This window comes from Chlorocebus sabaeus, chromosome X (genome assembly GCF_047675955.1).
Source record: "Chlorocebus sabaeus isolate Y175 chromosome X, mChlSab1.0.hap1, whole genome shotgun sequence".
NCBI lineage: Eukaryota > Metazoa > Chordata > Mammalia > Primates > Cercopithecidae > Chlorocebus > Chlorocebus sabaeus.
In genome coordinates, this window is record NC_132933.1 from 52111259 (window position 1) to 52129177 (window position 17919).

Consider the following 17919-nt stretch of genomic DNA (forward strand, 5'->3'; position numbering starts at 1 on the left):
CGGAGGTTGAGGCAGGAGAATGGCGTAAACCTGGGAGGCGGAGCTTGCAGTGAGCTGAGCTCCGGCCACTGCACTCCAGCCTGGGCGACAGAGCGAGACTCCGTCTCAAGAAAAAAAAAAAAAAAAAAAGAAAAAGCATTCTTCTGCACCATATGACACGAAGAGAAAAAAAAGAACAAGAAAAAGAGAGTTAAAGCATCCTAAGGTTTTTGTATCCTATAAGATAAAGGTACAGATGCCAGTTACCTTTAGACTTAAAGTACGCATGTTAAGTAGGTACAAAAACACTTAGGTGACTTCCAAACAAGAATAGGAAAAAAACTAGGGTCAAAAAAAAAAAAAGCTCATTTAGAATATCTCAAAATAAGATATCTGAATTTATTTCTACTATAATCACTACACCGAGGTAAATAAACTAATTATCAACCGGGCATGGCAACAGAGTGAGACTCCATCTCAAAAAAAAAAAAAAAAAAATTAGAAGACCCCTTGGCTGGTGTGGTAGCTCACACTTGTAATCCTAGCACTTTGAGAGCCCGAGGCCAGTGGATCACCTGAGGTCAGGAGTTAAAGACCAGCCTGGCCAACATGGTGAAACCCCATCTTTACTAAAAATACAAACAAATTAGCCAGGCGTGCTGACAGGCGCCTGTAATCCCAGCTACTTGGGAGGCTGAGGCAGGAGAATCTCTTGAACCCAGAAGGTGGAGGTCGCTGTGAGCTGAGATCATGCCATTGCACTCTAGCCTGGGCCACAAGAACAAAATTCTGTTTAAAAAAAAAAAAAAAAAATATTAGAGGACTCCAAAAATGCTTTTTGTTTTTCTGGGTAATGTCTGTCAACACTCACCAGGTTAGAAATAATACTGAGAATATATTTTTTTGAGACAGGTTCTTGCTCTGTCACCCATGCTGGAATACAATGGCACCATCACAGCTCACTGCTGCCTCCAACTCCCAGGCTCAAACGATCAAATGATTTCCGCCCCCCGCCCCCAGCCTCCCAAGTAGTTGGGACTACAAGTGCATGCCACCACACCCAGCTTTTTTTTTTTTTCCCCCCAGTAAAGATGAGGTCTCACTAGGCTGGAATGCAATGGCATGATCTCAACTCACTGCAACCTCTGCCTCCTGGACTCAAGCGATCCTCCTGCCTCAGCCTCCTAAGTAGCTGGGACGATAGGCACATACCACCACACCTAGCTAATTTTTGTATATTTTGTAGAGATGGAGTTTCACCATGTTGTCCAAGTTGGTCTCGAACTCCTGAGCTCAAGTGATCTGCCTGCCTCGGCCTCCTCAAAGTGCTGGAATTACAGGCATGAGCCACCACGCCCAGCCCATTTCTACAAATCTTTTTAATGTCTCTAGCTTAAGAGAACACAGTTGGAATCTGTGCTTCTATATTAATTCTATTATGTTTTGATTGAATTGCATGAAGAAAATCCAGCCTCACACAGATATATAGTTGGAAAAGGTAGGAACAGTTTAAAAGGCTTTTCAGAAAATTAGGGATATTAGTCTTTGCTACTACACCAAAACATGACAAGTGGTAGTTTCTTAAGGGGTAGCTGTAATGTGGAATCTGAAACACTCTCAATAAAAGCTCTGTACTCTGTTCCATTAAAATTCGTTGATGTATCTTGTATTTTAAAGGGTTCTTTTACCCATTTATGAATTTAGAACATCATACTTGTTCATCAGGAAAATATTGGCTCACTGAGTTATACTGAGCTTTCAAATGCTGACACATTTCATTATATGGTAACTAAAAATCACAACATTAATACCATCACCAATTATTACAAAAGTCTTTCAGGTATCTGAAAGCTGTCAGGTTCATAGTGGCAGATACAAATTTTCTAAACTTTAATTTTTCACTTGAATGCTCAAATGTTATCACTGGCAACAGATACGGCCAGTTGTTTTCTTTGAATAACAGGCTTGTTTTGTTCATTTTCAAGAAAACATCTTCCAAGTACCCAAGTCTGTATAACTATGGTTCGTATGTCAGTTATTCTTTGTTTTTGAGACAGAGTCTCACTCTGTCGCCAGGCTGGAGTGCAGTGGCGTGATCTCGTCTCACTGAAACCTCTGCCTCCTGGGTTCAAGCAATTCTCCTGCCTCAGCCTCCCAAGTAGCTGGGACTACAGGTGTGCACCAACATGCCCAGCTAATTTTCCTATTTTTAGTAGAGACGGGGTTTCACCATGTTGGCCAGGATGGTCTCAATCTCTTGACCTTGTGATCCGTCTGCCTCAGCCTCTCAAAGTGCTGGGATTACAGGTGTGAACCACTGCGCCCGGCCGTCAGTCATTCTTTCAAATAAAAATGGAGCTAGTTTGGCTCACAACTCAATCACACAGATGCTTTTCCTCAGAATAACCATCGTACTTTAGTATGCAGGAGGACTTTGTTTGTACTTGCCATTTCATTACACAGAATATTAAAGACGTAGAGATTTAATAAAACTATTAATTTTTATGCTTCACTTGACATTCTTAAGTGAAATTAGCATTTTTGTTTTTTTACCACAATGAAGAACATAATGAAGAACATGCTAGTACAGTTTGGTGCCACTGCCTTGATTCATGTTAAATGGCCAGTAGTTTTACCCACAATAGCTTTAGCACCATCAGTGCTAAGGTCAACAAAGTGAAAATGGCAAATAATACCTTGGTTTTATTATGAAAATAATTTTGACCTCTTGGACTTCCCAAAAGGGTCTTAAGAAGCCCCAGGGGGTCCACAGACCATATTTGAGAATTTCTTGTCTACGACATCATGTTATACCTAGATTATCATGTCAGCTTCCTAACTAGTATTCCTGCCTTCAGCCTCTCTCTTAATTCACATTGTTGGGCACTACTAGATACAGCTTCCTACAGAGCTGCTTTCAACATATTCCAGCCAAAAATATTCAGTGATTTACCCACTGAATAAAGTTCAAATTCCTTAGCATCACATTGGAAGACCTCTACAATCTGTCCTCACCCAACTTTTTCAGCCTTACCACCTAACACCATCGCCAATTAAGTCAGGCTGGTCTATTTAAGGTCTCCTAAAACACAATTTACACACCTCACGACTTTGCTTGAAATATTCCCATCATATCAAATATCATTTTCTGTCACCAAATCCCAAATCCTATTCAACCTGTGAGGCCCAGCTTAACACCCACATACTTTATGGTGCTCTTAACTAATCATTTTGAGTTACAGTGCTTTCTTCCTTCCTGGAAATATTATAGCAATTATTATCTTCAAACTATCATATGCTGTTTTTGATAATTTATGTTATTTCCTTAATTCCCCAACTAGATTTCAAGTTCCTGGAGTATAGAAACCCTATGCTAAACTTTGAATCTTCTACAGTGCCTAGAACAATGCAATGAACACACTGGAAACATCATTTTAAAAAATAAAATCAATAAATGAATTCCCTTCCCAAAGGCAAGAGAAATACAGTTAGACGAGTGATTCACACGGTCTGTGAACTACTGATGGTCCTTGAAAGTCTTCCAGGTGGACAGTAGATTGATTTCTTAAAGTTATTAATGTTTTTAAGGGAAATAATTATGCTATTTAATAAAAATCACTCCATTGGCACTCATGAAAAGTAATCCTCTCCTTCTCATTAATTTTGATGAGGCTTTTGCAGTGTTAATCAAGAAAATGTAGAGTAAATGACTCAAAGGACCCTGTTGAAGTGGTTTAAAAGGGAAAAGATGGCAATAAGTGCTCTAGATCAGCAAACAAGACTCCAATGTGAAATCAACTTTATCTGTAACATTTTTATTTCCTTAAAATAAGATATAAAGTAAATACGATAAAAACTTTCTATTTGTTAATCTGAGAGACAGGAGCAAAATAGAATGTTATTATTTGCCCTTTTCTGTATATTTGATATGTCTACATTATCTTGGTACATTTCTGTATGTTTGATATATTTTTAAAATAAGGAAAAACACATTGTATAGCATGCTGAAGGATATATGGTGCATCAATATACACTCATGTACTATTTGATTGATGCCTAATGCTGTCCAATTTTTACTTACCAGTGCATCATCTTGCAATGAAGCAAAAAAGAAGCCGTAGAGCAAGTTAATTTGCTCCTTACGATCAATGAAGTCAAACATTGCAACCAGCCAACGATAAAAAAGTACCTATTGAAGAGACAAAATACTTATCTTTAAAGAAATACAACTGGTACAGAAGAGTTTAATTCCACCCCCCGTCCCCCGTCGCCAGGGCTATTTTAGAGGCTTCAGGCACAAAGTAGAATAATAGATTTTATTTCTCAGTAAAAATTTGTTTGAACATAGCCCTTGCATCAAGATATATTGTTCCAAAACTACAGGCTTTGCACAAAAGGCCAATGCCATTACTTGATAAGTGGCTCTTCCTTGTCAGTCCTTAAGTGGTTCTGAAGGACTTACAATCAAAGAGTTTAAAAAGATTACCTTGGTGCTACCAGAACACTTGTCAACACAAAGCCAGGAGACTGCCTTAACCACAGAATCTTGTGATATTACTGTTGCTGGGATCATGCACTTCAATATCCGTGTGTTTACAGCATTTCCTGGAAAGGAGACAAGCTAAATTAAACTACATTTTAATGTCTCGATTGTTCTTTTACTATTATTCACTCTCAGATCTAAAAATCTCACATTAGGCTGGGCATGATGGCTCACGCCTGTAATCCCAGCACTTTGGGAGGTCATGGTGGGTGGATCACCTGAGGTTGGGAGTTCGAGACCAGCCTGACCAATATGGAGAAACCCCATCTCTACTAAAAATACAAAAATTAGCCAGGCGTGATGGAGCATGCCTGTAAGCCCAGCTACTCGGGAGGCTAAGGCAGGAGAATCGCTTGAACCCAGGAGGCGGAGGTTGTGGTGAGCCGAGATCGTGACATTGCACTCCAGCCTGGGCAACAAGACCAAAACTTCATCTCAAAAAAAAAAAAACTCACATTATATTGAAGGCAATAAAAACCAACAGTGTGTAAAATTCAGTATCTCTTATCATTATTAATAAATTGTTCAAAACAAAAATGTACCTTTAACTACTGATGTAAACTATAAGGCAATGGTCAGGCACAGTGGCTCATGCCTATAATCCTAACACTTTGGGAGGCTGAGGCAGGCAGATCACTTGAGCCCAGGAGGTCAAGACTAGCCTGGGCAACATGACAAAACCCCATATCTACTAAAAATACAAAAATTAGCCAGGGGTGGTGGGGTAAGCCTTTAGTCCCGGCAACTTGGGAGGCTGATGTGGGGGAAACACCCGAGCCCAGGGAGGTCGAGGCTGCAGTGAGCTGTGATCGTGTCACTGCACTCCAGCCTGGATGACAAAGTGAGACCCTCTCTAAAAAAAAAAAAAAAAAAAAACTATAAGGCAAATTATTTGGCTCAAATATTTCTATTTAAAAAATATAAATGAGTCCAGGGTTTCTTCTTGGGGTGATGAAAATGTTCAAGAAGTAGATAGTGGTGATGATTACACAACTCTGACTATGCTTTAAAGAAATGCTGAATTTGGAGCCGAACATGGTGACACATGCCTTTAATCTAAGCACTTTGGGAGGCTGAGGTGGATGGATTGCTTGAGCCCAGGAGTTTGAGACCAGCCTGGACAACATAGCAGGACCCCGTCTCTATTTAAAAAAAAAAAAAAAAAATTAGCTGGGCATGGTGGCACCTCCTGGGCGGCTGAGGCCGGAGGACTGCTTGAGCCTAGGAGTTTGAGATTAGCCTAGGCAATATAGTGAGACCCCAATCTCTACAAAAAATACAAAAATTAGCCAGATGTGGTAGCACATGCCTATAGTCCCAGCTACTTGGTAGGCTGAGGTGGGAGGATCACTTGAGCCTAGAAGGTGGAGGTTGCAGTGAGCTGAGATCACACCACTAGACTCCAGCCTGGGTGACAGAGTAAGACTCTGTCGCCAAAAACAAAAATGCTGAATTTTTAAAACAGTGAATTTTGCCAGGAGCGGTAGCTCACGCCTGTAATTCCAGCACTTTGGGAGGCCAAGGCAGGTAGATCACCTGAGATCAGGAGTTCAAGACCAGCCTGGCCAAGGTGATGAAACTCCATCTCTAATTAAAAAAATACAAAATTAGGCCGGGCGTGGTGACTCACGCCTGTAATCCAGGCTGGGCGACAAGAGTGAAACTCCATCTCAAAAAAAAAAAAAAAAAAATTAGCCGAGTGTCATGGTAGGCGCCTGTAATCCCAGTCACTCAGGAGGCTGACGCAGGAGAATCACTTGAACATGGGAGGTGGAGGTTGCAGTGAGCCGAGATCACGCCATCGCACTGCACCCTGGGCTACCAGAGTGAAACTCCATCTCAAAAATAAAAAAGTAAAAAATAAAAAAATAATGAATGTTATGAGGGCACGGTGGCTCACAACTGTAATCCCAGCACTTTGGAAGGCCAAAGCAGGCAGATCATCTGAGGTCAGGAATTCAAGACCAGCCTGGGCAACATGGTGAAACCCCCATCTCTACTAAAAATACAAAAATTAGCTGGGCTTGGTGGTGGGCGCCTGTAATCCCAGCTACTTAGGAGGCTGAGGCAGGAGCATCGCTTGAAACCGGGAGGCAGAGGTTGCAGTGAGCCGAGATCACACCACTGCACTCCAGCCTGGGCAATAAGAGTAAAACTCCGTCTCAAAAAAAAAAAGAAAACAAAAGGAAAAAACAATGAATTTTATGGTATGTGAGTTATATCTCCAAAAAAGCTTTCAATCACAGGAAAATTTCAAAGATTTTTTTTTTTAACGGCCTCATAGACTGATTTATTTAAAGCTACTGATGGACACTTTGCATGAGGTGTTACATTTAAGAATGTATTTGTTCATGAGAGAATGTGAGCCAGAAATAAAAACATACATATAAAATTAAAATGTATATATTTGTATCATCCGCTCGCCCCAAAAAAGCAGGGAGAGTAGCAGAATAGAACAGATATTCTTTTTTTTTTTTGAGACAGGGTCTGACTCTGTCACCCAGGCCGGAGTGCAGCCGTGCAATCATAGCTCACAACAACCTCAAATTCCTGGGCTCAAGCAATCCTCCCACCTCAGCCTCCAGGGTAGCTGAGACTACAGGCATGTGCCACCATACCTGCTTATGTTTTTTATTTCTACCAAAGACAAGGTCTCACTATGTTGCCCAGGCTGCTCTCGCACTCCTGGACTCAAGGGATCTGCCCACTTTGGCCTCCCAAAGTGCTGGGATTACAGGCATGAGCTACCGTGACTGGCCTAGAACAAGATATTCTTGGAATTGACTAGCAGTAATACCATTCTACACTCGTCCAATCTTTCCACTTGATCTCAGGCCTCTATGGTGTTCTCCCATCTGGTAATAGAAATGATGTCACAGAGATCACCTGAGGGCAAGAGTTCGAGACCAGCCTGGCCAACGTGCTGAAACCCCATCTCTACTAAAAATACAAAACTTAGCCAGGCATGGTGGCGGGCGCCTGTAATCCCAGCTACTCAGGAGGGTGAGGCAGGAGAATCGCTTGAACCTGGGAGGCGGAGTTTGCAGTGAGCCAAGATCGTCTCAAAAAAAAAAAAAAAAAAAAAGTCACAGAGGCTGGCTTTGAATATATCCCATCTCAATTTCTGTTAATTAAGGCTTCAAGAATTAGAATATATCTCATCACTTTGTACACTATCATTCTGTGGAGAAGAAAGGAAGCAGTGATGATAGGTAATGAATCACAAAAATAAAAATCTCTGCTTTCCACTCTTGTGGTTTCTTTTCTTGTTTTCTTTCTCACTCCCATCCACTAACTCTTCGAAATTTAAAATAGTCTCACCACTAACACATTACACGTGCACCAAATTCAAAGGGAGAATTCAATACTGATTCTATTTTTACTTCCAAGTGACTTAATTTTTAAAGAATCTAAAGTCCCTTTGTACCTAATTATGATGACATTTCTAGCATACCTGCCTCTGAATATGCATTGAAACTTACCAAAAGAGCTGCGTGTAAAGATCTAGTAGGGATGGGGGACATCACAGAAATAACTATAATAAAAGGGAGAAAAGGAATTAAGGAGGCCACATTTGACCTCAGCAAATTCCAGCTTAGCAGAAAAAAAAAAATGAAAAGTAACAATAGAAAGCCAGAGATTATTTTTTAAATTGCTATATAAGTTTCCCAAGTCTGAGGCATGCATTTTGAGACACCTCAAGTCCTGGCAGACATCAAGATAACCTAATCATTAATTTCTGAGATAAAGAAAGGAGGCTGGGTGCAGTGGCACGCACCTGTAGTCCCATCTACTTGGGAGTCTGAGATGGGAGGACTGCTTGAATCTAGAAGGTCGAGGCTGCAGTGAACCGTGATCATATCACTGCACTGCAGTCTGGACAACAGAGTGAGACTCTGTCACGAAAAAAAAATTTCTAAAACAGAAAACATCTGTATACTCCACATGTTGTTTTTTTGTTTTGTTTTGTTTGAGATGGAGTCTCGCTCTGTCACCCAGGCTGGAGTGCAGTGGCATGATCTCCGCTCACTGCAAGCTCTGCCTCCTGGGTTCACGTCATTCTCCTGCCTCAGCCTCTCAAGTAGCTGGGACTACAGGCGCTCACCACCACGCCTGGCTAATTTTTTGTATTTTTAGTAGAGATGGGGTTTCACCACGTTAGCCAGGGTGGTCTCGATCTCCTGACCTCGTGATCCACCCACCTCAGCCTCCCAAAGTGTTGGGGTTACAGGCATGAGCCACTGCGCCCAGCCCCTACTCCATATATGTTTTAAAGTGAGATGGGAGTGGGTGAATTGATCTTGACAGACATTGTTCAGTTAAACACAGATTCCTGGAAAGATATTAGAACCAAACAATCTAAAACCATCTACAAGAAAAAAAACAATTTTATTAGGTCTCATTTAACTTTCTAGGGAAACACAGAGAACTAATCAGATAAAAATGGAGAAATAAAATACCTGACAGTCATATGTTGAATTCGGTTAGTAATGTGTTGTAACTTTAAAATAAATACACACACCCCTGCAAATATGCTGCTAGGATATAAACAAAGGAATCCAACATGCGACAGCCAAGAAACACTTAGTATATAAAGCATTTGGTTTTGAGAGCTGTCTTTCTTTTTTTTCCCCAGAGACAGAGTCTTGCTCTGTGGCCCACACTGGAGTACAATGGCACCATCATAGCTCATTGCAGCCTCAAACTCCTGGGCTCAAGTGATTCTCTTGCCTCAGACTCCCAAGTAGCTGGGACTACACGCCCATGCTACTGCACCTAGCTAATTTTTTTTTTTTAACATTTTGTAGACAAGGTTTCGCTTTGTTGCCCAGGCTGGTCTCAAATCTGGCTTCAAGCAATCATCCTGCCTTGGCCCTCCAAAGTGCTGAGATTACAGGCATGAGCCACTATACCCAGCCTTAACTTTTTTTAAGTAGAAAAAAAAGCAGCAATGTGGTACAGTATAAGCACTAGAATGGGAGTTTGGACATCTTATTTCCCCAGTTCTACCTCTGACATTAAGCAAGTCTCTTTAACTACTCTGAGCCTCTTTTTACTCACCTTTAAATGAGAGTGTTTAGAGTCTAAAATACCTTCCAAGTCTGAATTTAAATGAGAAAAAGTTAAAAGGTTCAAGTAAATAAAATATTGACCAGGTATTATTTCTAAGAACCTCTTCCAACCATCCCAACCATCACCAATGAATTTAGAACAGGAAAAGATGCACTTGCACAAAAGAAAAAGCATCTTAGCTGGGCACGGTGGCTCATGCCTGTAATCCCAGCACTTTGGGAGGCTGAGGCAGGTGGATCATCTGAGGTCAGAAGTTTGAGACCAGCCTGGCCAACATGACGAAACCCCGTCTCTACTAAAAATACAAAAATCAGCCCGGTGTGGTGGCGCATGTCCATAATCCCAGCTACTCAGGAAGCTGAGGCAGGAGAATTGCTTGAACCCGGGAAGCAGAGGTTGCAGTGAGCCGAGATCACGACATTCACTCCAGCCTGGGTGAAAGAGTAAAACTCCATCTCAAAAAATAAATAAATAAAATAAAGAAAATGAAGGTAATGAAGTAGACTAAGTGATCTTTTAAGATGCCTTCCAGCAACATTGTTGAAATTACTATGTATGCTTAAGATAAACACTAAAAAATGGTTCTCATATATTTGGTGACAAAAGTATGTATTTTGCATTTTATTTGTAATGATATATGGTAACTGGTCATTTTCAGCATATGCACACAGAAACTTTTGGCCTAAACACACAAAAAAGCCCATTGTATAATCTTAACAGATTGGTCTTATGAAGAGAACAGTAAACATAAAAAACTGCAACTAATTCCAATGAACAATCTAATTCAAAGTCTAAAAGGAAGGTCGGGCACAGTGGGTCACGCCTGTAATCCCAATGCTTTGGAAGGCCAAGGAGGGCGGATCACCTGAGGTCGGGAGTTCGAGACCAGCTTGACCAACATGGAGAAACCTCATCTCTACTAAAAATACAAAATTAGTCAGGCATGGTGACACATGCCTGTAATCCCAGCTACTCGGGAGGCTGAGGCAGGAGAATTGCTTGAACCCAGGAGGTGGAGGTTGCAGTGAGCCAAGATCGCACCATTGCACTCCAGCCTGGGCAACAAGTGCAAAACTCAATCTCAAAAAAATAAATAAACAAAGTCTAAAAGGAAAAACTAATAGCAAAGTGATGACAAAAACATCCAAGACCGGGCACAGTGGCTCACGCCTGTAATCCCAGCACTTTGGGAGGCCGAGGCAGGTGGATCACGAGGTCAGGAGTTCAAGACCAGTCTGCCCAAGATGGTGAAACTCCGTCCCTACTAAAAATACAAAAACATTAGCCAGGTGTGGTGGAAGGCACCTGTAATCCCAGCACTTTGGGAGGCCAATGTAATCCCAGCTACTCGGGAGGCTGAGGCAGAGAGGTGGAACCCGGGAGGTGGAGGTTGTAGTGAGCTGAGATTGCACCACTACACTCTAGCCCGGGCGATGGAGTGAGACCCAGTCTCCCAAAAAAAAAAAACAAAAAATGCCCTTGGCCAGGCACGGTGGCTCACACCTGTAATCCCAGCACTTTGGGAGGCCAATGCAGGAGGCTCACGAGGTCAGGAGATGGAGACCATCTTGGCTAACACAGCAAAAAAAAATTCAAAAATACAAAAAATTAGCCAGGTTAGGTGGCACGTGCCTATAGTCCCAGGAACTCAGGAGGCTGAGGCAGAATTGCTTGAACTCAGGAGACAGAGGTAGCAGCGAGCTGAGATCGTGCCACTGCACTCCAGCCTGGGTGACAGAGCGAGACTCCATCTCAAAACAAAAAACAAAACAACATCCCCCTCGAGCCAGGTGCGGTGGCTCAAGCCTGTAATCCCAGCACTTTGGGAGGCCAAGGCGGGAGGATCACTTGAGTCTAGGAGTTCCAGACCAGCCTGGGCAATATAGTCAGACACTGTCTCTATTATAAAAAATGTGTGTGTATACCTATCTACATATATGTGTGTGTGTGTGTATATATATGTGGATATACACATATTTTTAAAAGAAAAAAATATAGGTGCTAGGTGAGTTAAAAGAACAAAAAAAAGCATCTCCTCAACATACCAAATTTGCCACTGAGTGCAATATTTAATAGAACGTCAATTTCTTCTGAAGCTAACCCATTCTTCCAAGCCACATTTTCCACAGTTTTCAAGTGTTTTTCCAAGGTTTTATCTTTATTCTGTGAAGTTTTAACGGGACCTGAAAAAAAAAAACAATATTAAATAGTGAGACCTTTAAAATTATTTCAGTCTTCAGCCTCAATAATAACAATTTGGAACTCTTTAAAGGAATAGCTTAATGACCAGGCGTGGTGACCCACATCTGTAATTCCAGCATTTTGGGAGGCCAAAGCAAGAGGATCACTTGAGGCCAGGAGTTTGAGACCAGCCTGGGCAACATGACAAGACTCTATCTCTACAAAAGAATTAAAAACTAGCTGGGCATGCTGGCATGCACCTGTGGTCCCAGCCCCTCAGGAGGCTGAGATGGGAGGCTCACTTGTGCCCGAAAGGTCAAACGTACAATGACCATGCCACTGCACTCCAGCCTGGGCAACAGAGCAAAACCCTGTCTCCAAAAATAAATAAAGGAGTTTATGTAAAAAGTGTCTTCACAAAAACCGTTCAGAGATGTTTTTAACTAAAGAATATTTAACAGTGATAGCACCTTCAGTGAGGAAAGCTGGATTATGCCCTGACATTTCTATTCTAAACTAACTAAAAGCATTGAACTTAGACTACAACCTGTTTCAATACTAGGACAGTGGTTCCCAAACTTTGCCATACATTGGAACCACCCAAAGCCTTTAAAACAAATCCCTATGCCAGGTTACATTCCATACCAATAAAATCAGAAAGTCTAAGAGTGGATGCCTGACGTCAGTTTGTTTGTTAAAGATTCTCAGAGCCAAAGGGGTAGAGAGGGAGGAAAAGAAAGAAAAGAAAAAAAGATTCTCAAGTGATCCCAATATGCAGCAGTTTGGGAACCACTCTACTAGTAAGTTTTGTTGTTGTGTCCCTAGTGCCCAGCATACTGATATGTAGTAACTGCTCAATGTCTATTAAATAAACAAAAGCATGAATGAGCAAAATTATGCTTTCCTTTAAAAACTCTTCAGAAAAAAAGACTAGACTATTTTTACAGAAATAGGACTTTCATAAGGAAAACAATCCACCTTTACCTTTCTCAAAATATTCCACTGCCATTTGCAAAGCATCTTCAGCTTGATCATCAGCATGTTCATAATCTCCCACTGGATTGTTTTGTCCATGTTTTGAGATGTTCTTTGAGTTGCTTGGACCCTGTTTTACTTTCCAGGCTGAAAGCGTGGTCTGAAAACTATTACTACCTTGTGAAGTCCTGTTTTGTGCCTTGACGTTCTTAACTCTCTTTTGAGGTGACATTACTGCATATGTTCTACACAGAAAACAAGTGTTATCATTAATCAGCCAAACAGTCCTTTTTTATCCACAGAGAGAGGGTGTGTTTCCAGTATTTAGTATACAATAGCTAGCATACAACAGGCATGCAATAAATAAGTTGACAACAATTCAGGAAACAAAATCTAGAGGTTGACTTTCTCAGAAAGTCCTTGCCCTAAATAGAAATAGAAACAACCTGCCAAGGAACATTCATCAGCTGAACTAGCTTTCTAGTGGAAAAAAACAGTAAGAGTACAGGCAACATATGCAAGTTCTCTCTTAGAATGGCTATGTCATATAAATGGGTCCAAAACTAATCCATCTCGGCCGGGCGTGGTGGCTCACACCTGTAATCCCAGCACTCTGGGAGGCTGAGGCGGGCCTGACTTGAGGTCAGGCATACAGGAGTTTGAGATCAGCCTGGCCAATATGAGGAAACCCTGTCCCTGCTAAAAATACAAAAACTAGTTGGGCATGGTGGCACACACCTGTAATCCCAGCTACTCAGGAGGCTGAGGCAGGAGAATCACTTGAACCCAGGAGGTGAAGGTTGCAGTGAGCAGAGACTGCACTGCTGCACTCCAGCCTGAGTGACAGAGCGAGACCCTGTCTCAAAACAAACAAAAAAACTAATCCATCTCAATAACTCAATTTTACTTTCTCCACTCCTATTTTCCCCCACTTCTCCTTGATTTTGCTTTTAATCTTTATGCTCCTAAATTTGTCAGTGCTAAGTCAAAGCTGCATAGTTCAAAAGCCAAACTGGTGGCCAAACTAAGCATTTTCAGGAGACAAATACTCCCATTCATTCCCTTAATAAATAATTACTAAATGTCATCTATCTGCCAAGCACAAGTCTAGTTACCAGGGATAAAATAATAAAACAATCAAGGTCCCTGCTCTCATGACACTTACACTGAAAGGCGAGGTGAGAGTCAATAAATAAGTATACAACTAAGACCGGGCATGGTAGTTCACACCTGTAATACCAGCACTTCGGGAGGCCGAGGCCGGAAGATTCCTTCAGCCTAGGAGTTCAAGGCCAGTCTGGGCAACACAGTGAGACATCTCTACTAAAGATTTAAAAAATTAGCTAGGCATAGTGGCACGCGCCTGTAGTCCTATCTACTCAGGAGGCTGAGGCAGGAGAATCGCTTGAGCCCGGGAGGTCGAGGCTGCAGAGAGCCGTGATTGCGCCACTGCACTCCAGCCTGGTTGACAGAGCAAGACTTTGTCTGAAAAAAATAAAAAGTAAAAGGAAGAAAAGTAAGCAATAATGAACATAATACACAGTGATGTGACAGAAATGAAGTGGGGATGGGAAGCTACATTGTAACTTTGTAATAAGTGTTCAAAGAAAACCTCTCTGAGGTGACCTTTGAACTGAGATTTGAATGCCAAGAAGGAACCAGCCATGAGAAGATCTGGTGAAACAGTATTTCATGGAAAAGGGGAAGACATGCTAAGACCTTTAAGACTTTAAAGCAAAAAGAGCTTTATGTGTCAAAGAAACAGCAGCTTGGCAGGGCAAGGTGGGTCACACCTATAATCCCAGCACTTTGGGAAGCTGAGGGCAACATAGTGAGACATTGTTTCTTTTTTTTGAGACAGTCTCACTCTGTCACCCAGGCAGGAATGCAGTGGAATGATCTCTATCTTGGCTCACCACAACCTCCACCTCCCGGGTTCAAGCAATTCTCCTGTCTCAGCCTCCCGAGTAGCTGGAATTACAGGCACACACCACCACACCTGATTAATTGTTGTATTTTAGTAGAGACTGGGTTTCACCACGTTAGCCAGGCTGGCCTCGAACTCTTGACCTCAAGTGATCCACACCCGCCTCGGCCTCCCAAAGTGCTGGGATTACACGCGTGAGCCACCACGCCTGGCCCAACTCTGTCAAAAGAAAGAAGAAAAAAAGGAAAGAAAGGAAAGGAATGGAATGGAAAGGAAGAAAGGAAGGGAGGGAGAGACAGAGACAGAAAGAAAGAAGGAAAGAAAGAAAAAAAAGAAAGAGTAGTAACATTAGTCTAGAGGGAGTGGAATGAAAGAGGTAAAAGGTAATGAGCGATGAAATCAGAACGTAGCCAGTGACTAAGATCATATTGGGATTTGCAGGCCAGAGTAAGGAGTTTGGATTTTAAGTGTCATGGGAAAACACTGGGGAAGGGGGAAAGGTTAGAGAGTGGAGCAATACCACCTGATTTGTGTTTGAAGATCATGTTAGTTGCAGTGCAGAGACGAAAACGTTAGAGGTCAAGGAGAGAAAAGAAACAAAATAAAAAGCTGTTGCAGAAATCCAGAAGGATGACTGTAGGCCTAGGGTGTAGAGGTGGAAAATGATTGGATTCGTGCAATGTTTTGGAGTTAGATAGAGCAGGCCGTGATAAAAGAATTGGATGTAGGGAAAAGGGAAGAGGAACCAAGAATGACTTCTAAGTTTCTGGCTGCAAATAGGAAAAACGAAAGGAATGGTCGGAATGACACTTACTCAATCCCACCTCCCTGGAACAGATGAGGCCAGATCAGGAGAGGAATATGTCCAAACCAGTGGGAAGGTACGGGTTCCGAGTTATTTCCCAGGTTCCTAGGAAAGAAGGGCAAGGGAGCAGCTTCTGACCCCACCCAGTTGAACCATCCCAGGGCTTCCCAAGGATCCCTGGAGGGAAAATGGCTACGGAAAACCCGACCGCAGTCACACCTTGCAGGATAGTCCCACCCTCAAAAGTTAAAAAATTCTCTTCGCTCCCATTTCGCGCGGTGCTTAACAGTACCTCCTCACCTGACACTCTACCTGTACCCGCACAGGCCTCTGACGACCGAATGCCGCCTCCGGAATTCAAAGAAGCTGACTCCACCCCACGCATGCGCTTCCGCGCAGACCCAGGCGGCGGCTGGGCGGAGTAACGCACTCAGCTGAAGCCTGATTGGCTAGAGGTGGCGGGTGGCTCGGTGGCGGGAGGTGGCGCGCGCGACGACCCTGACGTAGACCCAATTACGGAGAGCGGCTTGCCCCACCCACCTGAGCCTGTAGGGAGCGCAGCGAGTGGGCCGTTGCTGCTGGTGTCAGCTGATTGGCTGGCGTTCCCACTGAGCTAAGAATATTCATGTTCGTAATTTTGCGTATAGCGGGACAATTCGTGTCTGGGTTCTTGAATTTAACATGATCAATTATAGTGATTATTTTGCCTAGGTTGACCCAAGATGTCGGGACTTTGTAGGAAATGTGAAACCGTAAATATCACAATAAAGGTGGCTTCTCCCTGGCCAAGACTTAAGTTAAAGGGCCTGTAGCTTTCCCCATGTAAACCTAGGGCGTGGGAGGAAAGAAAGGCTGGATCTGCCCTCCTTTTACCGAGAATGGGTATGGATATCCTCCAAGGTTTTCTAGAAACCGGCTGTCAACATGTAACTATTCCTAACAATGAGGAGTTAATTGACCTTAAAGAAACTGGCTTTAAAACAGCAACAAGGGTTTAGTCTAAGCTCTCAGCTTAGTCCCTAATCTAATCTCTTACTAGAGTAGGAATAAGAGAGAAAAGACAAATTTAATGACTCTCACTGAGTTGTTGAGACCAAAACATACCTATAAACTTTAGGCAAACTTGGCGGGGGCGATTGCAATCTTAGAGATGAATAATCAAAGTTTATGTATTTGGGAAAGGATACAGCAAAAATAACTTTACCACCTCATATATGGTTTTCAGAATAGTTTCACCAACTCTTAATCATGCATGACAACTGAGGCTCTTCTATTTTTTCTGATAGATGCTGTTCTTTAATAAAATTGAAAATTTCTTGAATAATTTTTCATGTTTTTAATCATGTTTCATAGTCTCAAAGAAATGCAAATGGGAAGGAAATTTAAGGTTTCGACAACTTTCTTTTTGTAGATGGTGAAACTGGAGCCCTGAGTGGTGAAATATCTTGCCTAATGTGAAAAGTCCGTGGCAGTGCAACTTGTACCACTTTGTGGAGATATATGTGTACATGTGTGTGTATATATAGATATGTGTATATATATGTATATATGTGTGTGTATATAGATATGTGTATATGTGTGTGTGTGTATATATATAGTGAAAGATAGTGATTCACCTTTGATACACCTTCAATTTTCTCCAAAATCATTTTTCGAACTTCTCTTGGCATTACCTAATTAAGCAAAACTCCCAAACCTGGAAATTGTATCGAGATCCTAATTACGTGGCTTTCTGTCTTGTGTGCTAACATCACAAAAGTGTGGGGAAACGTAAATAAAATTGGAAAGTTGGGCCAGGCGAGGTGGCTCAAACCTGTAATCCCAGCACTTTGGAAGACCGGGCCAAGCAGACTGCTTGAGCCCAGGGGTCCGAGGTCAGACTGGGCACCATGGCAAAATCCCGTCTCTACAAAAAAAAATTAGCCAGGCATGGTGGCGTATGCCTGTAGCCCCAGCTATTCGGGAGGCTGAGGTGGAAGGATCACTTGAACCTGGTAAATTGAGGCTGCAGTGAACTGTGATCACACCACTGCACTACAGCCTGGGCAACAGAGCAAGACCATGTCTCAAAAAAAATAAGAAAAAGAAAAAAAAGAAATTGGAAACTTGGCAACCTCATTAGCATATTAAGTGATTAAACTCCCTCTTCTCTTTCCTCTCCTCCTTCATCCAGACTCAGAAAAAGAGAGGCTAAATCCTTTGATATGATCCTTACTTTCCAGATTTTCAGTATTTGTCCAGACAGTTTCCTCCAAATTTCAAAAAGTTTTATTTTGAAAGAATGAGAGAAATAAAACAGAGAGGTATCAATTACCAAGAACAATTACACTGAAGAAAACACAATAATAAGTACTCTTCCCACACACACACCCCCCACCCATTTCCCCATCCCTGGCACAATATTAAAACCACCAAAGCACATCTAACAAGGAAAAA

General features: G+C 42.1%; 1 protein-coding gene across 7 annotated transcripts in view; it reads right to left on the reverse strand.

The window, feature by feature from the left end:
* The window catches only part of CENPI (centromere protein I), a 71780-nt gene extending 55902 nt beyond the window's left edge, over positions 1–15878 (reverse strand). For 2 of the 7 annotated variants that reach the window (XM_073013528.1, XM_037988947.2), the window contains exons 1-7: positions 15784–15870; positions 15493–15588; positions 13917–14236; positions 12761–12996; positions 11641–11778; positions 4466–4584; positions 4061–4168 (exon numbers count right to left, since the gene is read on the reverse strand). In XM_073013528.1, the coding sequence (XP_072869629.1) occupies positions 4061–4168; positions 4466–4584; positions 11641–11778; positions 12761–12983 (588 nt within the window). In that variant the 5' untranslated portion in view covers positions 12984–12996; positions 13917–14236; positions 15493–15588; positions 15784–15870. Of the gene's footprint in view, positions 1–4060; positions 4169–4465; positions 4585–8004; positions 8058–11640; positions 11779–12760; positions 12997–13916; positions 14237–15492; positions 15589–15783 lie in introns of those variants that run through there. The other 5 variants (XM_037988948.2, XM_007992272.3, XM_007992278.3 and 2 more) reach the window with 5 other exon arrangements.
* Between the last annotated feature and the right edge of the window lie 2041 nt (positions 15879–17919).